Source organism: Puma concolor, chromosome A3 (assembly GCF_028749965.1).
Source record: "Puma concolor isolate L17-30 chromosome A3, mPumCon1.1.hap2, whole genome shotgun sequence".
NCBI classification, from domain to species: Eukaryota; Metazoa; Chordata; class Mammalia; order Carnivora; family Felidae; genus Puma; species Puma concolor.
In genome coordinates, this window is record NC_141669.1 from 78,865,470 (window position 1) to 78,890,180 (window position 24,711).

A 24,711-nucleotide genomic window follows, 5' to 3' on the forward strand; every position below is an offset into this window, starting at 1 on the left:
GGATCTTGGGTGCCTGTTTTCTGCTCTGCTGTTCTCGGCATGTGCTTCTCCTTCTTAAGATCACCTCATGGTCCAGGATGGCTGCCAGAGGCCCAGCTGTCACATCTCAACTCCAGGCAACCACTTCCTTGCTTTGCTACCTCAGTATGCACTCTTGGGTTATTTTTTTTTTTTTTAATTTTTTTTTTTCAACGTTTATTTATTTTTGGGACAGAGAGAGACAGAGCATGAACAGGGGAGGGGCAGAGAGAGAGGGAGACACAGAATCGGAAACAGGCTCCAGGCTCCGAGCCATCAGCCCAGAGCCTGACGCGGGGCTCGAACTCACGGACCGCGAGATCGTGACCTGGTTGAAGTCGGACGCTTAACCAACTGCGCCACCCAGGCGCCCCGGCACTCTTGGGTTATTTTTAATGATGTAAGGTCCCTCAGTATGACTCAGGAAGGTAGTATCAAACCACCCTGTCACATTTAAAAAGCAAGAATTTGAGGGGCGCCTGGGTGGCTCGGTCAGTTAAGCGTCCGACTTCGGCTCAGGTCATGATCTCACGGTCCATGAGTTTGAGCCCCATGTCAGGCTCTGTGCTGACAGCTCAGAGCCTGGAGCCTGCTTCAGATTCTGTGTCTCCCTCTCTCTCTGCCCCTCTCCTATTCATGCTCTGTCTCTCTCTGTCTCAAAAATAAATAAACGTTAAAAAAAATTAAAAAAAAAAAAAAAGCAAGAATTTGAGACTGATTTAGACTCAACCAAAAGCTTCCCAGTAACATCCCTGAATGCATGGCCTACCAGGTTTTCTCTCACTTTGGATTTCTGAACCTCAGATTTCTGGAATATTCCTGATCTTTAGATTAAAATGAAACAGAAGATAACCAAATGCTGACGAGGATGTGGAGCAACAGGAACTCTCATTCATTGCTGGTGGGAATGCAAAATGCTACAGCCATTTTGGAAGACAGCCTGGTAGTTTCTTTCAAAACTAAACATACTCTTATCATACAATCCAGCAATTTTGTTATTTGTAAATACAAATCCTTGGTATTGACCCAACTGAACTGAAAATGTACAGCCACACAAAAAGCTGCACGTGAATGTTTATAGCAGCTTTTCTCATTAATTGCCAAAAACTAGAAGCTACGAAATGTCCTTCAGGAGGTGAACAGGTAAACAAACTGTGGTACATCTACACAATGGAATACTTCTGAGTGATACGAAGAAATAAGCTACCAAGCCATGAAAAGGCACCTCCAATACATATTGCTAAGTGAAAGGAGCCAATCTGAAAAGGTTACACACTGCATGATTCCAATTATATGACATTCTGGAAAAGGCGAACTCTAGAGACCATAGAGATCAGGGGTTACCAGGAGCTTGGAGGGAGAGGGGGAGGAATGAACAGGTGGAGCACAGACAGTGTTCAGAGCGGTGAAACTGCTGCGTATGATACAGTAATGATGGACACGTGCCATACATTCACCAAAACGCACAGGATGTAAAACACAAAGAGTAAACCCTAATTTAAACAATGGCCTTCAGTTAATGATAATGTATCAATAATGGCTCATCAATCCTGACAAATATAGCATACAAACACAAGATGTCAGTAGTAGAAAAAACTATGTGTGTATTAGGTTGGGAAAGTGGCGGGACGGGGGGGGGGGGGCAGTATGTGGGCACTGCTTTCCAATCAAATATTCCATAAGCCTAACACTGTCCTAAAACAACAACAACAATAACAACAACAGAAATGAAGAACTTCTTAAAAGAAGAAAAGAAACAGAGGAAAAGGGCTCCACACACAGCACCGTGGGCAGCACATCCCTACAGTCTAAGGGATGGTGGTGTTTGTTGTATTCCAGATCAAGGACCCTGCTGAGAACCGAATGCAGTAGTTCTCAGACTCATCTGCATATTCTGGAATCACTTTAGGGAATAGCTTCACAAGTTACTGCCACCTGTGTCCCACCTCTCATGACTGTGGTTTAATTAGGCTGGCTTGGGCTCTGGAATTTAAGAAAAAAATCCCAAGTGACTCTACAATGCAGCCACCTTGGGAAACCAGCGAGCTAATGAAAGCCATGGCCTTCGCACCAGAACTGCACTCGGGGTCTCACCCTCACATGCTCTGGCAGATGCTGAGGGTGGGGTGAGTGTGGGGAGGAACCCACAGAGGGAAGTCCCCGCTCCACGTACACCCACAGCTCCCAGTCTTGCCTCCAAGGCGAAGGAGCCCAGGGGTCCTCAGCCCTGGCTGTTTACTGGAGTCATATGGGGAGGTTTTAAAATGTCCCTGCCCGGGCTGCACCCCATAACAACCTTAAAGGGCAGAACCCCGGCCTTGGCATGTTTTAAAGCTCAGACATAGTCCTGGGGGAGCTTTTTGATCAGGGTCTGAAAGACAAATATTAAGAAGTGCTCACCATATTATTGTATGAGGTTTGTGCACTTGGCCAAAGTCCTCATAACCTGGCACTTTCTCAGCCTGGCTGCACATTAGAATCAGGGAGCTTTAAAAGTCTGTGCCAGGCACTGTCATGTGTTCCAGGAGCAGACCCAGCTGGGCCTCAGCAGAAGCCATGGAGAGGCAGCACACAACTCCTGATGTACAGGTGGTCAGACAGGGAGGCAGGTTAGGAGGCAAACGCTCCAGAAGTCAGGGGCACAAGGGAAATGCCGGCTGGGTTGGGGTGATGCATACGTGTCTGTCCCCTTGGGGTCCCTGCATTCTGACCTCGGAGGACAGGACGGCACATCTGGAGTTTGGCTTGCACACACAGCTCCGCAGCTGACCGACTGCACAGGATCAGAGGGGCTGGTGGGAAAGATGCTGATGTCCGCTGTAGGCAAGGCACACATTCCCTGACACTCAGCCACACATTCAACGAATACCACCCGAGTCCTACTGCATGCTGGCTTGTGTAGCTGCCAGGAACTCAAGAGAACTTAAAACAAAGACAAGTGAAGCCACGGTCCCTGCACTCTAGAGCTCACAACTTAATGGGTGAGATGAGTCAAAGAGTCCACCCATCAACTATGACCAGAGCCACAGAGAGTGGAAAGGGAGTGAGAGGGGGGACACGGCTGGGTAGGGCAGGGCAGACCTTCCCAATGAGGCAACGCCAGAGGGGCTCACTGGTCCAGGGCAGAGATGGAGTTAGGAAAGCAAAAGCTAGGAAGCTGCTGAGAAGAGGGAAGACACCATCTAGGGAGGAGAAAGTGGCGCATGCAGAGACCCCAGAGCAGGAGGGGAGATGAGCAGAAAAGGCCAGGGAGGCTGGAGCACAGAAAGCAAGGCAGAGAGGGGCGCCTGGGTGGCGCAGTCGGTTAAGCGTCTGACTTCAGCCAGGTCACGATCTCGCGGTCCGTGAGTTTGAGCCCCGCGTCGGGCTCTGGGCTGATGGCTCAGAGCCTGGAGCCTGTTTCTGATTCTGTGTCTCCCTCTCTCTCTGCCCCTCCCCCGTTCATGCTCTGTCTCTCTCTGTCCCAAAAATAAATAAACGTTGAAAAAAAAAATTAAAAAAAAAAAAAAAAGAAAGCAAGGCAGAGAAGATGATAAAGCGAGCTGGATTGAGGGTCCAGCCAAACACGTAGGAGACCATGTGTCACACAGACAGTGTGAAGACTGGGCTTTCCGGCCACCTGATTATCTAAGAAAGGGTGCTGTGGTGATTAAATGAGATAGGCGAAGCCCTGGACTCAGTGCCTGGCACAAGATGTCTAGAAATGTGAACTATTATTTTCAAGGAAACAACTTTTATTATCACAATAGACAATAGTATGTTTTTAAAAGGAGGATCAATTATGAAGTTGAATTACTGTTATTGTCAGGTTCCAACTGGAGACTTTGAAGGGGCCATGCCGAGCAAATGACAGCTCTGAGAGGGCTGGGGGATGGGATCTCCAGGGTGGTCCTCACGGTGTTCGCCTGCTTATTTGGGTCTGCATAGTGTTCTCACAGTACCAGTGTGGGGATTAAGAATACAGCTGGATCCCAGCCTGTCTCCTTGGCCCGGGGTAGAGGCACCTGCCCCGTGAAGGTTACCCCCACATGAACAGAGGGCCGGGCCCTGGGCCCAGCACAGACCTACTCCTTGCATGTGATGGTGACTGCCATACCACAACGGGAGATGGAATCCACTGGCAAGGCTGCGTGGAGCTCCAATGGGCAGGTGTCCACAGGCAGGGCCTCCGTCTGGAGAGGCTCCCGGAGGCTCTGAGGGGGTTGCCTCCTACCACCCCAGCAGGAGGCTGTCCTGACCACCATGAGAGGCAGATCAGGTGAAGTGGGGACAACTCCTAATAAGACAGTGAAGAGCAGAAAGCGTCAATTGAATCTACAGACTAAGGGGTTGTTGACCGCTTAGAAATCATCTGAGAAAACAAAAACAAAAACCAATCATCTGAGAATAGAGTGAGACAGAAATGGCCAAAACAGAACTAGAGAAATTAAGATGAGAACTTGTGCCCCTTAGCTCCTTTGGTTTATCTAACAACCTCTGAGTCATAAAGAAATACATTTTCATTTTGATAACAGCTATCATATTGTGAGTAGAATCCACTATATACCAGGTGCCTCACCTAAGTTATTACCACCGACTCTAAAAACAATCCTAAGTGCTCAGTGCTGGCCACTCGGGTGAGGACTCTTGTCAGTCTGACGGCCAAGCTCCATCTGCATCCTGATACTGCTCCATACTGCTGCCGGGTTCTTCCCAAGGGAGTGGCTGTCAGACATCCTGTCTCCACTCCATCCACCCCATCTTATGCTCTGTCACCCATTATGCATCCCCATGTTCCCACGATATGTCAAATTTCCCAGCAAGGCGTCAGCCTACAGCTCTAATCAAAGAATGCTTTTGTTGCTCTCCAAAACTTTTTTCATGGTGCATGTCTATCATTAAAGTTTTTTAAATTTATACCTCCAACAAACATACATTTATAAGCTCTACAAATGTACCATTATGCTAATATGCCATATACATGATATATTAAAAAGAGAAGTTAAAAAACATGAGCTACGGGGCACCCGGCTAGCTCAGTCAGTAAAGCATGTGACACTTGATCTTGGGGTTGTGACTTTGAGTCCCATGTTGGGGATAGAGATTACTTAAAAATAAACTCTTTTAAAAAAAAGGTTGAGCTACTTAAAATTTTTTTCTAAATAATTTGTAATGTTTTTTAATTTTTTAAGTTTTGAGAGACAAAGTGCAAGTGGGGGAGGGGCAGAGAGAGAATGTGTGTGTGGGGGGGCGGACACAGAATCTGAAGCAGGCTCCAGGTTCCAAGCTATCGGCACAGAGCCCGACCTGGGGTTTGAACTCACAAACTGTGAGATCATGACCCAAGCTTAAGTTGGACGCTTAACCGACTGAGCCACCCAGGTGCCCCAAGTTTGAGCTACTTTTGACACACCAGTAAAAAAAAATGAACTACTATGATTTAAATTTCCACCTTAAAAAACTGGAGGAGAATAGAACAGATCAAACCCCAAACAAGCAGAATTTGAAAGGAAATAAAGGTAAGCAGAAATCAATGAAACAGAAAACAGAGAAACTCTAAGGAAAATCAATGAAACCAAAAGCTGTTTCTTTGAGATCAATAAAGGTGATAAACCTGTAACCCAAATGATTGGGAAGAAGAAAGAAACAAATTACCAATATCAGAATGAGAAAGAGGCCATCATCACTGATCCAACAGACTTGAAAAGGATAATAGGAGAATATTATGAACACATTTATGCCATTAACTTGACAACTTAGGTGAAATAGATGCAAAACAACAGAGCTCACTCAAGAAGAAACAGGTAATGTAAATAGCCACATATCTACTTTTAACAATTGGATTTGTAATTAAAAATCTTCCCATAAAGAAAACTCAAGGTCCAGATGGTTCCACTGGCTAATTTTACCAAACATTTAAGGAAGAAATAATACCAGTTCTATACAAACTTTTCCAGAATACTGAAGAAGAGCAAATACCTCTTAACACGTTCTATGAAGTCAGTATTACTCTGACACCAAAACCAGAAAGAGAAACCTACAGACTAATATCTTTAGCGAACATAAATGTTAAGAGTTCTCAACAAAACTTTACCAGATTGAATCCAATAAAATATACAAAATTAGGGGCGCCTGGGTGGCGCAGTCGGTTAAGCGTCCGACTTCAGCCAGGTCACGATCTCGCGGTCCGTGAGTTCGAGCCCCGCGTCGGGCTCTGGGCCGATGGCTCGGAGCCTGGAGCCTGTTTCCGATTCTGTGTCTCCCTCTCTCTCTGCCCCTCCCCCGTTCATGCTCTGTCTCTCTCTGTCCCAAAAAATAAATAAACGTTAAAAAAAAAATTAAAAAAAAATATATATACAAAATTAATACATCATAACCAAATAGGATTATTCCAGAATGCAAGGATGCAAAAATAAACATTCAAAAATCAGTCAATGTAATTCACCATGTTAAGGGACTGAAGAAGAGAGGCACCTGGGTGGCTCAGTCGGTTAAACATCTGACTTCAGCTCAGGGCACAATCTCCTGGTTCATGAGTTGGAGCCTCACATCAGGCTCTGTGCTAACAGCTCAGAGCCTGGAGCCTGCTTCAGATTCTGTGTCTTCCTCTCTCTCTGCCCCTCTCCCGCTCACACTCTGTCTCTCTGTCTCTCTCTCAAAAATAAACATTTTAAAAAATTTTTAAAAATTCTCAGCAAAGTAGGGGTTTATCAAGTCTGTAGGATAAAGATCAACATGCAAAAATCGATTATAGAGTAGTACAAAATGAACAATTTGAAAATGAAATTAAGAAAACAATTCATTTTGGGGTGCCTGGGTGGCTCAGTCGGTTAAGCGTCCTACTTTGGTTCAGGTCATAATCTCACGGATTGTGAGTTCGAGCCCTGCATCAGGCTCTGTGCTGACAGCTCACAGCCTGGAGCCTGCTTCAGATTCTGTGTCTCCCTCTCTTTCTCTGCCCCTCCCCTGTTCGCACTCTGTCTCTCTCAAGAAAATAAACATTAAAAAAAAAAAGGAAAGAAAACAATTCATTTTATAATAGTATCAAAAATAATAAAATACTCAGGAATAAATTTAGTAAAAGAATTGCAAAACTTGTACATCAAAATGTAGAAAGAAACTAGGGCACCTGGGGGGCTCAGTGGGTTAAGGGTTCAACTTTGGCTCAGGTCATGATCTCACAGTTCGAGAGTTCAAACCCCACACCTGGCTCTGTGCTGACAGCTCAGAGCCTGAAGCCTGCTTCGGATTCTGTGTCTCCCTCTCTCTCTGCCCCTCCCCTGCTCGTGCTCTGTTTCTCTCTGTCAAAAATCAATAAACATTAAAAAAAAAAAAAGAAAGAAAGAAACTGAAGATCTAAATAAATGGAGAGACATCCCATGTGCATGGATTGGAAGGCTTAATATTCTTAAGTATGTCAATCTGCCCCATATTGATCTATAGATTCAGTGCAATCCCAATAAAGACTCAGGCAGAATTTTTTTTTTTTTTTTGGTAGAAAATGACAAGCTCAGGGGCGCCTGGGTGGCGCAGTCGGTTAAGCGTCCGACTTCAGCCAGGTCACGATCTCACGGTCCGTGAGTTCGAGCCCCGCGTCGGGCTCTGGGCTGATGGCTCAGAGCCTGGAGCCTGTTTCCGATTCTGTGTCTCCCTCTCTCTCTGCCCTTCCCCCATTCATGCTCTGTCTCTCTCTGTCCCAAAAATAAATAAAAACGTTGAAAAAAAAATTAAAAAAAAAAAAAAAGAAAATGACAAGCTCATTCTAAAATTTATATGAAAATGCAAAGGACCTAGAAGAGCCAAAAAAGTTTCAGAAAGAATATGAAGTTGAAGGATTTAAACTATCTGATTTCAACACTTATAAAGCTACAGTATAAAGACAGTGGGGATAAAATTAGACCCATAAATCAATGAAACAAACTAGAGTTCAGAAATAGACCCACACATATATGATCGATTGGTTTCTGAATAAACATACCAAGTTAATTCAATTCAGTAAGAATAATCTTTTCAACAAATGTGTTGAAAATGTATTGGTAATATTGTATAGCCATATGTTGAGAAATTAAGCTTAACCTTACACCAGTGAAATGGACCACTGACCCAAAAATGTAAGGCTAATTATAAAGTATTAAACTTATTTTAATTATAAAAAGTGTAAATTATAAAACTTAATTATGAAATTTGTAGAAGAAAACAAGAAAAGATCTCGGCGACCCAGGTTTCACAAATATTTCTTACTTTTTTTAAAAGTTTTTTTTTTATGGTTATTTTTATTTTTGAGAGAGACAGAGCATGAACAGGGGAGGGACAGAGAGAGAGGGGGACACAGAATCCAAAGCAGGCTCCAGGCTCTGAGCTGTCAGCACAGAGCCCTATGCGGGGCTTGAACTCACAAACCATTAGATCATGACCTGAGCCAAAGTCAGATGCTTAACCTAACACTCAACTGACTGAGCCACCCAGGTGCCCCTCACAAATATTTCTTAAATACAACACTAAAAACACCAACGATAAAATATCAATAAATTGTACGTCATTAAAACATAAAAACATTTGTTCTTCAAAACATACGGTCATACAAATGAAAAGGAAAGCCACAGACTAGGGGAGAATATTTGCAAAAAGTGTACTGACCAAGAACTGTAATTAGAATATATACAGGGGACACCTGGGTGGCTCAGTCAGTTGGGTGTCCAACTTTTGATTTCTGCTCATGTCATGATCTCACAGGTTCATGGGTTTGAGTCCCATGTTGGACTAGCTCTGCACTGTCAGTGCAGAGCGTGCTTGGGATCCTCTCTCTCCCTCTCTCTGCCCCTCCCCTCTGCTTCTTCTCTCTCAAAATAAACTAAAAAAAAAAAAAAAAAAATATATATATATATATATATATATATATATATATATATATACAGAACTCTTACAATTCAATAGGAAGACAACCCAATAAGAAAGTAGACCAAAAAACTAAATAGACATTTAACTAAAGAAGACACACAGATGGCAAATAAGCTGATGCAAAGATCACCAGTCCTTAGGGAAATGAAAATTAACAGCACAATGAGCTACCACTACATACCTATTAAAAAGACTGATTAGAGGCCCCTGGGTGACTCAGTCGGTTGAGCACCTGACTTCAGCTCAAGTCACGATCTCACGGTTCATGGGTTTGAGTCCTGTGTCAGACTCTGCTATTAGCACAGAGCCTGTTTTGGATCCTCTGTCCCCCACTTTCTCTGCTCCTCCCCCACTCATTCTCTCTCCCTCCCTCTCTCTCTCAAAAGTAAACATTAAAAAGAAAAAAAAAAAGGGACTGACTATACCTAAGTGGTGGAAGGATGTGGAGCAACTGGAACTCTCCTACACTGCTGGCAGGGAAATGGCAGGGTCACTTTAGAAAACAGTTTGGCAATTCATTATTATTTTTTTCTTTTGAGAGAGACAGAGACAGAGACAGAGAGAGACAGAGCAAGTGGAAGAGGGGCAGAGAGAGGGACAGAGAGAGAATCCCAAGTAGACTCCATGCTGCCAGCACAGAGCCCGATGTGGGGCTTGAACCCAGGAAGATGTGAGATCATGACCTGAACTGAAACCAAGAGTCAGACAGACACTTAACCAAATGAGCCATCCAGGCTCCCCAGTATGGCAATGTCTTAAAAACTTAAACATACAGGGATGTCTGGCTGGCTCAGTTGTAAGAGGAGGAGACTCTTGATCTTGAGGTTGTGAGTCCAAGCTCCACATTGGGTATAGACATTACTAAAGAAATAATAAACTTAAAAAAAAAAAAGCACTTTAAACATACATTTATCATATGACCCAGCCTATCCACTCATAGATATTTACCCCAAGGGAAAGAAAGCAGATGCCCATATAAAGACCTGCATAAGAATGTTTACAGCAGATTTTAATAGCCCCCCAAACTGAAAGAAAAAAAACCCAAATGTCCATCAGTAGGGATAGGATATCCATACAATGAAATACCACTCAGCTATGAAAAGGAATCAACTATGGATACATACAACAACAAAGATGGATTTCAAATTATCCTGTGTGAAAGAAGCCAGACCCCCCCCCCCAAAAAAAGTACCCATTGCATGATTCCATCTATTTATATAAAATTCTAGAGAATGCAAACTGATCTGTAGTGACAGAAAGTAGATCAGTGGTTTCCTACAGACAAAAGGGAAAGGAGAGATAAATTTATTACATAGATGCACAAGGAAACTTTGAGGGCATTGGACATCATTATCTTGCTAATGATGACAGTTTTATGGGTATATACATATGTCAAGTGAATAGACTGCATACTTTAAATATGTACAGGTTAATGTGTGTCAATTACATACCTCAATAAAACTTAAGAAAAAGAAAGATGGGTTAAAATGTAAATATAGGTGTTAATGTTTTCTTTTACACCTGGTGGCTCATCCCACCTCAAAGGTCCCCCACGCTGGAGACCCCTGGTCTAGAAAATCTTGTCTGACTTGCATTGTGTAGACTGTGGCCTCTCCTGACATCCAGGGGAGAGAGCTGGGAAAATCCTAGAAGATTAACTCTCTACTGGAGGTAACTTAAGATGAATACCAAAGTGTCAGGAGAAATACGATGTAAGTAAATCTATAAATACAAAACATGTGTTATGTGGATTGTGCATTAATTTTGCTCATAGAAATAATCACATGAAACTCTTAATAATAACTACTTGGGGAGAGGAAGTGGCCATTGGGAGTGGGTGGGCAGGGAAGCTTTCACTTTTAATTTTGCACCTTTCTCTAGTATTTGAATTTTCTTTTTTTCCTGGTATTTGAATTTTCTGCACTTAATATACATAGAATACTTTAAGATAATAACAACAGGGTTTACCTAGCTAACAAGATTATTTGTCTCGGTTTTGTTTTGTTTTATTCTTTTTACAAGAAGCAATCTTATAAATATTATCTGAGAAGGAGCAAGAAAGGAAGGTAGAGAAGGAGAAAGGAGATAGAATACAAGCAAACAATGACAGAAAAGAAAGTGACCCGCAAAACAGAGTCCTGTCCAAGGGAGCGCCAAAGCCCCAATGACTATAATACTGGAGCCCTGGGGACAGAAAGAAAAAGCATGGTGACCACGTGAGGAAGAACAAAGTGTCCAAAGACACAAAGAAAATGAAACTAATTTTTTCTGAGAACTAAGTTTCTCGCCCACTTAAAAAATATCCAAAGAATGTACTGGCCAGGGTCATTTTATTTTGTTATATTCTCCCCCTCCTACACAAATATTATAGAAGCTGGTAAGGAATGGAATGGGTAGGTAAGAATGAACAACACTGTTGGAAGACGAAAGGACAGAACCTACGCGTGTTTTACTCCTTCTCTAGAGTGTTTCGATCTCATTGATAGGGCTCCTTTTCTCCAGGCACTGCTGCCTACTCAGTGTGCTGGCACAGTTACTGGCCAGTCCTACGTTGGCACAGCCAAAGCACGTTTGCTAAAGAAACATGAGGTCATTTCTTTCAAGCAATTAATTGCACAAGAACATGTTTGCTTTCAAAACCAAATTCTGCCATTAAAAAAACAATTAGAGCTAATAAACGAGTTCAGCAAGGTTGCAGGATACAAGGTCTATACAAAAATCTGCTGTCTTTCTACACACCAGTAAGGAACAACCTGAAAAGAAAATGAAGGAAAAAATTCCATTTATAATAGCATCAAAAATAATAAAATACTTAGGAATAAATGTAACAAAAGTATAAGACACACTGATGAAAGAAATTAAAGAAGATCTAAATAAGTGGGAAGATATTCCATATTTGTGGATTGGAAGACTCAATATTATTAAAATGGCAGTAATACTCAAAGTTATCTACTGATTCAACACAATCGCTATCAAAACCCCAGCTGTCATTTTTACAGAGGTCCACAAGCCATCCTAAAATTAATATGGAAATACAAGAGACCCAGAATAGCCAAAATAATTTTGAAAAGAGCAAAGCCAGAAGACTCACACTTCCCTATTTCAATACTGCAAGCTGTAGCAATCAAGAATTCGGGGTACTGTCATAAGGATATATAACTCATGGAATAAAACTGAGAATCCAGAAATAAACTCTTGTATCTATGGTCAATTGATTTTCAACAAGGGTGCCAACTGAATGGAGAAAGAACAGTCTTTTCAACAAATACTGCTTTTCAACAATTGGATACCCACATGCAGAAGAATGAAGCTGAACCCCTATCTCACACCATATTAAAAAAAAACAACTCAGAATAAATCAAAGAGTTAAATGCAAGAGCCAAAAGAATAAATCTTTCAGAAGGAAACAAAGGGAAAAATATTCATGACCTTGGACTAGGAAGTGGTGTCTTATTTGACACCAAAAGCATAGGAAACAATAGGAAAATGTTAGATAAATTAGACTTCATCGAAATTTAAAACTTGTGCATCAAAGGCCACTATCAAGAAAGTGAAAACAAAAACCACAGAATGGGAAAAAATATCTGCAAATCACATATCTGGTGAGGGTCTAGTATCTAGAATATATACATTTTTTTTAACGTTTATTCATTTTTAAGAGACAGAGTGCAAGCAGAAGGAAGGGTACCGAGGGAGGGAGACACAGAATCTGAAGCAGGCTCCAGGCTTCGAGCTGTCAGCACAGAGCCTGACACGGGGCTTGAACCCACAAACCCTGAGATCAAGACCTGAGCCGAAGTCGGATGCTCAGACGACTCCCCAGGCCTCCCCAGGGGAGTCCCCTGACTCCCCTAGGCCACCCAGGATCCCCAAGTATCTAGAGTATATAAAGAACTCCTGCAACTCAACAAAAAAAGACCAACAACCCAATCAAAACATGGGCTAAGCTTGAAGAACAGATGTTTCCCCAAAGAAGACATACAAATAGCCAATGAATATATGAACAGATGCTGAAAATCCTTAGTCATTAGAGAAATGCAAATCCAAACCACAAGATACCACTTAACACCCACTAGTTTTGGCTATTAAAAGATGGACAGTAACAAATGTTGGCAAGGGTGTGAAGAAACTGGAACCCTCCTACATTGTTGGTGGGAATGCAAAATGATGCAGCCACTTGAGAAAATAGTTTGGCAATCCTTCAAAAAGTTAAACATATAGTCAACATATGACCCAGCAATTCCACTCTTAAGTGTACACCCAAGAGAACTGAAAACACATGTCCCCATAAACATATGCGTGCAAATGTTTATTGTAGCATTATTCACAATAGTAAAAAAGTGGAAAACAAAGCAAGTGTCCACCAACAGATGAATGGATAAAATACGGTACATCCATACAATGGAATATTATTCAGCCATAAAAAAGAATAAAGTACTATTACATGCTACAACATGCATGAACGTTGCAAATATTATGCTAAATGAAAGAAACCAGATACAAAAGGTCACACATTATATCATTACATTTATATGAAATGTCCAGAATAAGCAAGTTCATGGAGACAGAATGTAGATTAAGGGCTGCCAGGGGCTGGGAGGAGTGAGGGGGTGGGAAGTGACCACTGATGGGTATGATGTTTTTTTCCGGGGTGATGAAAATGTTCTGGAATTAGTGGTGATGGTTGAGCAACTCTATGAATCATATTGAATCATACACTTTAGAAGAGTGAATTACATGGTATGTGAATTACATCTAAACAACACAAATTCTGTCCCAGTCTTGATAAATATTAACAACACTTCACTGTGCCTGCAACAGCCCTCACCATCCTCTGAGATCTGGCTTCAAACATCCAGTCTTATCTCCTAATCTACCCCTTTAAGGGAGCCCTACCTCCCTTCCTCCTCGTCTTTGTTCCCAGTGCTCCCTCCTTCCCTTGCATCTCTCCACACCCAAATCCGACCCACAGGGCTGCAAGTCAGTGGTGCTATATAGCATCTACAGTGGAATATAGTCTGCAGATGGGTTCACAGTGGGGGTTTGCGGGGTTTGGTCTTTTAACTGAATTCATTACCAAGAGGAGATTTCACATATGTATTCTGACTACAGCAGGCTATACTGGCTGCTGACCCAACAGCCATGCTCCCCGTCATCCCTGGTATTGTTTGGGTGTCTGCTCAAGGAAAGTGGGTCCACCCCAGCAGATGAATCATGTCAACCTGCTTATCTTTGCAGGGACTGGCCTGGGGTGGCTATTGGGTCGGTCAGGGCTCTGAGCTACAGGCAACAGAAAAAAAGCTCTGGGTGTTTAAAAAGAAAGCAGTTTGTTACGTGTTAGAAGCCAATTGACGGTAAAATTAATGAAGCTTAAGCTCTGAGGTCCTCACTGGCATGGCCCCCTGTGAATGTTCTAGGTTAAGGAAGGGAAGACAGGCTACAACCAATGGTCATTTCTACATGAACATTTCTAGATCTAAAGAGATCTAGAAGAAAGGGATCTAAACCTCCCAAGGTCCAGTATTTGGTATGACTTCTCTACTCACTCTAAATAAATGTCCTCTTTCATACTTACTTTTCCATGTTGATGAATTAGATGATCTAGATGTTATAATTACAGACAAGGATTTAAAGCAACTGTTATAGCTATGCTCAGAGTGGTAAATGATAATATGCTCATATTGAATGAACATGTAAGAAATCCCAGTAAAGAAATACAAACTATAAAAAAATAATACAGAACTAAATGGAAATTCCAAACTAAAAATTCAAATATTGGAAAGGAGGCTGGAAAAGTGAGTCTCCAGGATTGTACCCTGGAGGGGGAGGGAGGATCAGGAGGCTAAAAATTCTTCAAACATAGCCATGCTGTTCAAATGGTATCAGACAGTCAGAAAACATGGCAAATGTCCTCTAAAGGCTGTGACCCAGTTCTAATGAAACAAAATGGAAAGTGTCCTGGTAAAACGAGAGAAAAATAAGAGAAAGGATGACCTCCTCCACTCTTCTTTCTGCCTTGAACTGCTGTATCATGAGAACATGATGATGCTTGGAGCTATGGCAGCCATTTTGCAACCTTGAGGAGATGTAGTGAGAAGGGTAACACAGAAGCTAAAGCTGGAGCCCTGATACTGCAGATCTGCTAAGCATACCATGGAACCCCTCACATCTGGATTTACTGTCATGTGAGACAATAAACTTTTCTTAATTGGGTATTTGTCACTTACAGTCAAAGTTAAACTGACTAAAACACAGCTTCTCTTGAAAATGGAGAGATCTGGGGGTATTTAGGTGGCTTAGTCAGTTAAGTGTCAACTCTGGATTTCGGCTCAGGTCATGATCTCATGGTTCATGAGATTGGATAGTGTTGGGCTGTCAGGCAGGGCTCTGAGCTGACAGCATGGAGCCTGCTTGGGATTCTCTCTGTCCTCTCTCTCTGCCCCTCCCCCAGTGCTTGCACATACACTCTCTCTCTCAAAATAAATAAATAAACTTAAAAAAAAAAGGAGAGATGTGTGAATACCAGACCTACTAGCCTCTTAGACAGGGCAGGAACTCTCTAGTCACTCACTCACTTGGCCCCCACAGACAAGTGAGTTTGCCATCCCTGCCTTATGTATCTTTTGAGAGATGATTCAACTGCCTTCTTTCTTACAAAGCACTTCCTGTTTGCAGCCTCCCTGCACCCCAACCCCACCTAGCTAGAAGTAATCTTCCTCTCCTTGGAATTCCCACAGTTTTGTGGTTGTGTCTATCTCCTGTTGTAATTGTGCATTTCATCTCCTCCCACTTGGCTGTCAGCCTTCTGAGGGCAGGAACCACACATTATTCATCCCTGTATCTTCCTCTGCCATCTAGCGAAGTACTGAACAGAGGAGACACTCAATGTATGTCTTGTAAATAAATGCATAAACACCCCTTGCAGTGAAAAATGTCAGTGTTCTGAAATATCCTAGTCTTCGAGCTCACCAAGGAGCTTTTACCAGGTGATGTGTGCTGCTTCTCAATGTAGGAAAGCAATATCCACCATACTCCAAAACTCCAGTGACCCCCGGACCTGAACCCTGCTCAGCCCTCAGCCCCAGTCATCCAGGGCACACCTGTAACAGTCCACTCTGAGGCCTGGGCCGGCCTCAGCTCTCCCTTTACTCAGGACAGTAAGACCTTCCCCAGGGTTGTCTGTGAAAAACAGCCAGTCACCACAAACTCCAGCAAGGGATGGAAATTTACACACATGCAAATCTCCCCATTTTACTAAAGAGAAAGGCCAGGCAACCTGAAAACACATACTTCGATCACAGTTCCAAATTGGAGGGAAGGCAGCTTGCAGGTTCTGCCCTAGAGGGCTGTGTCCTACAGAGGACAAGGACACTCAGAGCACCTCAAGTTGCTAACAAATCCTGAGGAGCACGACTTCCTTTTGTACCCATTCTGGATCTAATTTAACCTTACACATGCTTCTTGAACTGGCGGTTGATTTTTAGTTCCAGCTTTTGGTAGATTCTCTGCTGGCACCTATTTATTTTATTTTATTTTATTTTATTTTATTTTATTTTATTTTATTTTATTTTATTTTATTTTATTTACTTATTTATTTATAGTTATGGTAAAAGTCACATAATATAAAAATTTCCCCTTAGCCATTTTGAAGTGCACAGTTCAGCAGTGTTAAGTACCCTCACACTGTTGTGCAACCATCACCACTGTCCATTTCCTGAACTTTTTCATCCTCCCAAACTGAAACTCTGTCCCCATTACACACTAACTTTCCACTGCCCCTTCTCCTGGGTCCTGGCAACCACCATTCCATGCTCTGTCTCTACGAACTTGATGCCTGTAGGTACTCCACATACGTGGCCCATACAGTACTTGTCCTTTTGTGCCTGGCTTATTCACTCAGCATAATGTGCTCACAGTTCACCCATGTTGTAGCCTGTGTCAGAGATTTCCCTCCTTTTGAATGCTGAATAGTATCCCATTGCATGTATATACCACATTTTATCTACTCATCCGTCAGTGACACCTGGGTTACTTCCACCTTCTGGCTATTTGTGAATAATGCTACTATGAACCTGGGTGTACAAATACCCGTTTAAGTCCCTGCTTTCAATTCTTTTGTGGACCTGGACTTTGACCTTCCCCAAATCAGTCAAGATCCCAACCTTGGCATGGAATTCCCTAGGCCAGTCTCTATCCCAATGGGAAAGAAAGAGAAGCCCAGGCTGGGCTCTCAAGTGATACCATGAGAAACTCTCTGGAGCCAGAGGTGAACTGGCTGGGAACTTCAGAGCAGGATCCTGGCCCCTCCTGATGGGGATGATAAGACAAGTGAATCAGGGACGATGGAACAAGAAGCAAAAAAGAGTGGGATGTCCCCTCTGCCTCTGCGGGAGGAAACACATACCACTGCATGGAGGAGAGGAGCAAGACAAGGAAGGCCTCTGTTCCCCAAAAGGGCAGGCATGCCGCAGAGGAGGCCCCAGAGGTTCAAAAAAGGGCAGCTCGGGCTGCAGGGGCAGAGGTTATGAAAAGGGTGGGGATGCCCAGACTGGTGCTATTCAGAAGACCTCAGTTACAAGGGTCCCGGCATGGGGATGGGGAATGGGGGAGGAAGGGAGGGGATGCGGGAGTCTGGAATGCTCTCATTTGACAGATGGTCCCCAGCTCAGTCAACTCCTTAAGTACAAGAGGCACAAAAGCAGAAATCCAAAGGGCCAGTGGGGCAGGGGCTTAATGCTGCATGGTGGGTCTATAACTTTGGTCTTTAGGGTTAGGTGCTTTCAAATTTTAGTGGGAGGGCGGGCAGATTACAGCTGTGGGCAAAAGCAGGCTCCAGACACCTGTGAATCCCTCTCCCTGTCTGCTGTAAGCACCTTTCAACTGGCTACGTGATAGCTTTTGGTGCCCAAGTGTCTAGGTTCAGGTACCAAATGATGACAGCGTGGGAAGGGTATAGCCACTAAAGGGAAAACTGATTGCTCTGTGGAACTCTGAACATCTTCAGGTATAGAGATGACCTAAAGCACCTTTTCAACGTCAGGACGAAGGTACAGACTTACCTTAGGGCTCTCATTTTTGCCTGGATCAAACTTAGGGGCTCTGCTGATACCCAAGGAGCCAAGGGGGACTACTGGTGGAGGCACAGCTTCAAGGCCCTCCCCCTTGGTGACTCCAACACAAGGAGCTTCCCTGATTAGATGCAGATGTTCCTGAAACCCTCCCAAGCAAACTGGGGCCCCGCAGGAAGAACTCAGAGGCAAGCTGTCCCTTTAAGTCCAGAAAACTCATGTTCCAGATTGTTCTGGGATCCCAAGAGTCTGTGAGGTCAGCCTGGACTTGGCCACAGTGACATATGGGTCTGAAGCCAGATCAAGGTGCCAAGGAGCCTGTTGGCTCAGCTTTTTACTAATGCTGGAGCCAGAGCCAAAGATGGCCTGATGTCTCCATGTCCCAGTGATGCAATGTCCCCACCAGCACCTCTCCTGCATGCCATGCTCCAGGGCTGCAGAGAGCTGTGTATTATATAGGCTCTCGAGCTTGGGTACTCAGGGCAAAAGTCTCCACTCTGCTCCCTAGTACTGACCAGACTGATGGAAGAGCCCATTCACACTGAGATCCCAGAGGAGGCCAAAGGCTCCTGAAGAAGTTTCTGGAGGCCATGTCAGTAGCTAGAAGGAGAAAAAAAGCAGGTTAGCTGGGTCATGCCTATAATAATAGTAATAAACCTTTATTATTCCATACCAAATAAATTCCATTTAACCCTCACAAGTCCACGTGGCAGAACGATATTGCCATTTTTGACATTTTACAGATGAGAAAAATCAAGCTCAGAGGGGTCAAGCAACTTCCCCAGGGTCACACAGCTAGTAAGTAGCAAAGCCAGAATTCAATCCCAGGCCAATGTGACTTGAAATCTCCTACTCTGTCCACCTCTCTGTATGAGAGTATCGGTCCTTCTGGCCCTTACTCCCTGTGGTCACGGCCATGCCCCCTCCAGGGCAGGGGCCAGTGTAGAGGAGAGAGAGAGTTCAAAAGCACTCAGTACACTCAGCTGGACAATGACAAGACGGCTACTCTCCATGATCCTCGTGTCATTTCCGGGTCACTGCCTTAACTTACAGTCATCTTGGACCACTGGCTCTGGGAGGGACTTGGTACGGAATACAGATCCTCGAATAACCGAGTGGGGAGTGCAGGTCACCCACCTGACTCGAACTCACTGGGATCCTTACTTGAATGCTCCTTGAGTCTGAGGATCATAATCTGGGGATATTGAATCTGGAGAGAACGTGACATGGAGAAAAACAGGGGGACAGCACCTTCCCCACCAGGGCCATCCTGCTCAGGGCCATCCTGGCCACAGATGGGGCCAGGCCTTAGGGGTGGGGCAGTGCCTTGGTGGCCCTGTTCCTGCCCATGGTTGGCCCTGCTGCATATTATACCATCCTTCTGAGAGTGCAGAGAAGAGCCTGCTGTGGTGGACGTGCTGGGCACGTTCCCTCTTCAGGCCTAAAGCTCTCATCCCCAGGGGCTGGGGGCTGGGGTTGTTGCTTGCTGAGAGTCCTGAGCTGAGTTCCTCTCTGGGCATTGAACTTGCAGGGTGGGAATGCCTCAAAGTCACACCCCCTCTCCAAGTGTAGCCTTAGTCTGATAACTGGCCAATACCAGTCCAGAGGTCTGGACCTCTTGCCTCAACTGGGACAACTTTAAAGGGTCACCCCACTTTCAAAGCCCCCCGAAGAACTGACTGTGGGCTCTGAAATTTTCTCTGCCTGGCTGCTCTCCCTCAGAGGTGTGGCTCTTGGGAGGGATCCCCAGAGAAGCTCAGGGGAACCCCGTCTCAGAGTCGTCTTCCCAGGGATCTGACCTACACTACCAGAACTCTGCCTCCCTCCTCCTCTCATAGCTTCTTGTAACTTTGTCATAGTTATCATTTCCCAACAAGAATATGCATTCATTGAGAGCATATGCCACCTGCCTGACCAGCTTAGTAATTCATGAACACTAAGGCCAAAGCCCATTCACCCAGCTCCACTGCACACTCCACTGGGAGGAGGGAGGGTGGCAAGCGGCAGGACCTAGTCTCCATGGGAACTCAGTATGTCCTTCCCAAAGAAAACAGTTGAATGAGCAAGGTTGGAGAAATCTGCCTAGCTCACCCATCCCCTAGGTCTCAGATCAACCCCAGGTATACACAAGGGCCCCAGCAGCCCTGTGACCCTACTCACCTGGCTGCTTTTGATTGGACTTGGGGGGTGGGGGGGAGTTGTCACTTAACCCTTATTGGGCCAATAAGACTCTCCTTCCTGGGAATTGACTTGGCCATGGAGCCTGGGGAATAGGGAGAAACTAAGGCCTGTCCTAGGATCCTAAGCCTTCCCCATCCTGATTCTAGCTTTTCTTGAGGCCCCACCCCTGGATCCCATGAACCACCCCTGCACCTTAGGAGAATCCCACTAGCAGCTCCAGGGAGCCCCCATGGATTTCTGCCTTCTTGCAACCATACTCCCCACTAACAATGTGAAGTTCTGAAGTACGCTGAGCACCAACCATAGCCACATTCTGAGAATTTACTTGGGACACCATTTCCAAGATCCTTCTATCCCTATACTCTGTAGCAGGTACTCGAGCCATGCCTGGGAATGAATGAATATATAAATGCTACTTGTTACTAGAAGAAAATACGTTCCAAGTGGAAAGAAAACCAAAACCTCCAAAGTGAAATATCAGAGTCCATCATGATAAGGCCCATAGTGTGGCCACATGCGTGGCCACATGGTCACTGTTCTTGGCAGACGTCAGCTGCCCTGCTCCTCCTTCCCTCTCTGGAGACAAAGATGTTGGGCAGAGTCTCCCCCAGAAGGCTCCCAGGGCCAAGTGCACCCCTTTCATTTATCTGGCTTAAAGCCGTTGGGAGAGGGAGAGCTTTTGTTTCTCCTCCTGAAGATGGAGAACAAGAACCTCTGAGCTAACATCATCCCTTCCGGATGACGTCCAGGCCTTGGGCAGAGTTGTGCTGTGACCATAAGGACAAGGCAGGTCACAGGAATTCCTCATTTAATCTTCACATGGGACAGTTGGTCCCAGTTTACAGAGTAAGAAACTGAGGCATAGAGCTGACACTAAATAACCCGCCCAAGGTCACAGGGGAGTAGTGGCAGAGTTGGAACTCACAGCTAGTGCCTGTCTGGCCTCAGGGCTGGGTCCTCTGTTCTAGGGCCCCCTGCTGAGGTGACCAGGTGGGAGAAGAGATAGGGCAGGGCTCGCCCACTGCTCGCAGGCTGACTGATAGGGAAGTCACCCCATGCCGTGTCAGGGTCACACAAGGACCCTCTGTGGGCGACGTCTCAGATGGGTTCTTTGTGTCTCCCAATGCCTGATTGTGCATTCTGTCATATACTGTGCAAGGAGCAAAGAGAAACTGCACTGACAGGAGGCAGAGAATAATGGCCGCACTGTTCCCTGTTATTGGCCCTCCAGTCCCCACTGGGCCTGGGGGAGGGGCAAGGGCATCAGCCACACACTGGGGCCCCAGGAGCTGAGGGTGTCTTTTTCCTCTGGGGCAGGGAGGGAGGTGGAAAGGATCCCAGAGGGAAGAGGAGAGAGCAGGAGGGCCTTTTCTGGAAGGCAGCCAGTCTGCCCAGGCAGAGGAGTTCCTAGAACAATCCACCCAGCATGGTGGCTCTAATTTACAGCTGGGGTCCAGGCCCCAACTGGCAGGAACGGGACCAGCTGGAACTTGTGACCTGCCCATCCCCAGGCAGGGATGGACCTGGGTGGGTGCCAAGGCCGGCACCCTCATGCCTTGCATTCAGATGACAGCAGCTGGTTCCAGGGCTATCCCTGCTGGGTTCTGTCTTTCTCAGGGCAAAGGTTTCAAGCCCAGGGCAGAACGCATGTACCCCCAAGGCAAAATGTTCCAGTAGCGAGAAGGGAAGAAAGGAGAAGACAGAGCAGCTGCTCTAGACTTCTCCAGAAACCCTAAACTCCACAGAGAGAGCCAAATGTTCAAACACTGGGGCACACCTAGCTGTAAATTCATGATGGCCCTCACACCTCCACAGGCACTGCAAGGCTACTTGTGGGACCAGGGCCAGGACCTGTGACTTGGGAATACAGAGGAGCCTGGACACAATGGAAGCACCTGCAGGGCAGCAAGTAGTCAGGGAGAGGCCTTCTGGTGGCTCAGGCAACACCCAGTGAGGCCCACACTCTAGGGGGAATGGAGTGAGACCATGAACTGGTCCCTGAACTCTGTGATGACTGTCATCATAGCTCTCCTCCCTCTTTTTGGCAGACTGGGACAGACCAAGCAGCACCCAAGGCCAGAAGAGGGAAGTGCCCACTCCCCCCCTTCCCCCCATGCAGCCCTGACTGGGCTGTTCGGCCAGCATGCTCCCGCCACCTAGTGGCAGGTCTGTGCTCCTCACCTGGAAGAGCCACTGGAGCAGGGGCACAGGGCAGTCGGGGGTGTGTAGGTAGAGGTTGCTCAGGAGGCCACTGCGCAGGAAGGAGAGCTGCTGGGCCAGCGGGCAGCTGCGGAGACAGAGGAGTGAAGTTAGGGGAGGCCTCCACGCAGCCGGCCTGGCAGCCTCCCTCAACATGCCTGTCTCACGAAAGCTGCGGGGGATTTCCATATTTCAGCTTTACCAGATGCCAGAATCACATCAGTAACTGCTATGGACAAAAACGCTTGGAGCCCTTGATGCCAGGAGCTGTCAGAAGGAAAAACAACCCACACCATCACCAGAATCATTTGCTCTCCATGAACATCTCTCAGTGTTTTAAACATATGAATGGATGGTACATTTTGTCCTTTCCATTTGATGGAGGGGAAAACTGAGGTATTTACCAAGGTTGCAAAGAGGCTCTGTGTCGAGATGAGGAGTCACCTCTTAGCCAAGGGCCTGGGCTGCAATGGGCAGACAGAATTACCCTCGGGGCCCACGTGGGACCAGCGTCTGAGATCCAGTTACACAGAGCGTTTCTGACCTGTCTTGTGTTTTTCCGAAACAAAGGACACCTGAGAAGATGGGAAAATAACAGAAAGAGGCCCAAGATGGAGACATTCTGGGAAGGAAATAACAAACAAGGGTGTCACAGAAGATTCTCCAGGAACCATGTGAGTGAGGAGCAGAGTCAAGGTGGGGGGGGGGCGGGGGCGGGGATGGCACTCAGGCATACGGGACCCCGTGGGGCTACAGGAAGCTCTCAAAAATCAAACTGCCAGCATGGAGAGGAGCCTAGCTTTGAATACTCTGTGGCCCTGGTAGACCATCCAGACAAACAGGATCCCAGGTCCCTATAAAACGACTTGAACTATTTCACGTGGCCGTAGGGCCTCTGGTGGATGGTGCTTTCAGAGTCACTTCGGAGGGGCTGGCTGGGTTTCACCACCCTTCCTGGGTACCCCCAGGGAGGCTGGGTTTGGGGTAGGGTTCTCTGACCCTCTGCATTTTGTGAATGCTCCTTTGCTCTCTTGTTCTAAATGATGTCTCAAAGGCGATGAATATGGATTCCAGGAAATGAAGAAGTAACTTCATGTCTGTTCTCCTTTTTAATGGCCAGATCCATGCAAAGAACATTTCAGATAACTCTATTTCAGTCAATTTCAGATGACTCTAGATAGAAATTTCATCGGTAAGCCCAACCTTCTTCTCCTTTTTAAAAAGGACATATTTTAATCTGCCAGGAACAGAATGCTCCAAAAGAAAGATTCTTGTCTGAGCCAAGTTGCTGTCTCTTTGAGTATGTCCAGGCAATTTACAAATTGTATATATATTTTTTTCCAAAATATTTAAGTTCAGGGGAGAAAGTGGCTTTGTTCCTCTGTCTGTGAAGCTGACCACTCTAAAATAGACCTTTATTTGTACATACAAACACGTGTGCACCCCAGGGCTGCTGGCACACTCCGCTCTAATTCACGTGCTCGGTCACACAGACACTTTCATGGGCTGACCTTGCAATGCACGCATGGTTCAAGCACAGCACCCCGAACACAGACAATAACCAAGTGAACAATGCCTGGAAGACCTCACAGATTGACACGTCCTGGCCAGGAGCCATGTGGCAAGGAGGCTGGTACTCTGGAACTCTAAGGAGACTCTGGCTCTGGCATTCTGCTCAGGGGGCACCCCACCAGTTTCTCAGTAGGGGAATTGATTGTACAAGCCCCTGTTTGCTCAGATCATCACATTTCCAACTGCTGCTCTGAGGGAGAGATACCCTCTGGTTACAATGTCTCCTTTTTCGGCTCTGCCAGCCTCCCAGCAGCCCATTATCTGCCAGAGAAAAGATTAGGCTGCCTTTGAGTTCGCTGTTGCTCAGTTAGGTTTAGCCTATAAGACAAGGAGCAAGAGATAGGCAGAAAGGGCATGATCCAGCTGTGCCTTGAAAGGAATGGCTTTCAAGGAATTCTGTGCTTAGAGCTATGTGAGAGGCAAGGAATCTCCTGTGTAAGCTGGATCACAAGCCTAGTGTGTGCACGCTTGGTGAGGGCAGTACTGCTTCACCTCGGTGAAACCATGAGCCCTCTCCCTTCAATGGCAGGGATAAGGCTGATTGTGCAGACACTGCCCCGGATCTGTGATCTGCGGCAGGAGGGGGAGCCTGGAGGAAAAGGGTGGGGAAACTACGTGTATGTGTCCAAAGCTCATGCAGGTTACAGAAAGGTTACAGAATCAATTTTAAATTTGTGAAAATACCCACTTCATGTCCGCAAGCCAAGAACGCTGACCCTGGGTCCAACTGGGTGCCTTTGCCTGCTACAAAGCCAATCCTAAACTGGAAGTTATCCTGAGACTGTCAGAGGACCTG

The 24,711-nt window shown here is 45.6% G+C and overlaps 1 protein-coding gene across 3 annotated transcripts in view; it reads right to left on the reverse strand.

Annotated features, from left to right (window-relative positions):
- Positions 1-24,711, reverse strand: part of FAM178B (family with sequence similarity 178 member B) — a 115,400-nt gene that overhangs the window by 53,206 nt on the left and 37,483 nt on the right. For all 3 annotated transcript variants that reach the window (XM_086701265.1, XM_086701264.1, XM_086701266.1), the window contains exons 7-8: positions 22,326-22,431; positions 18,479-18,563 (exon numbers count right to left, since the gene is read on the reverse strand). In XM_086701265.1, coding sequence (XP_086557391.1) covers positions 18,479-18,563; positions 22,326-22,431 — 191 coding nt within the window. The remainder of the gene's footprint in view (positions 1-18,478; positions 18,564-22,325; positions 22,432-24,711) is intronic.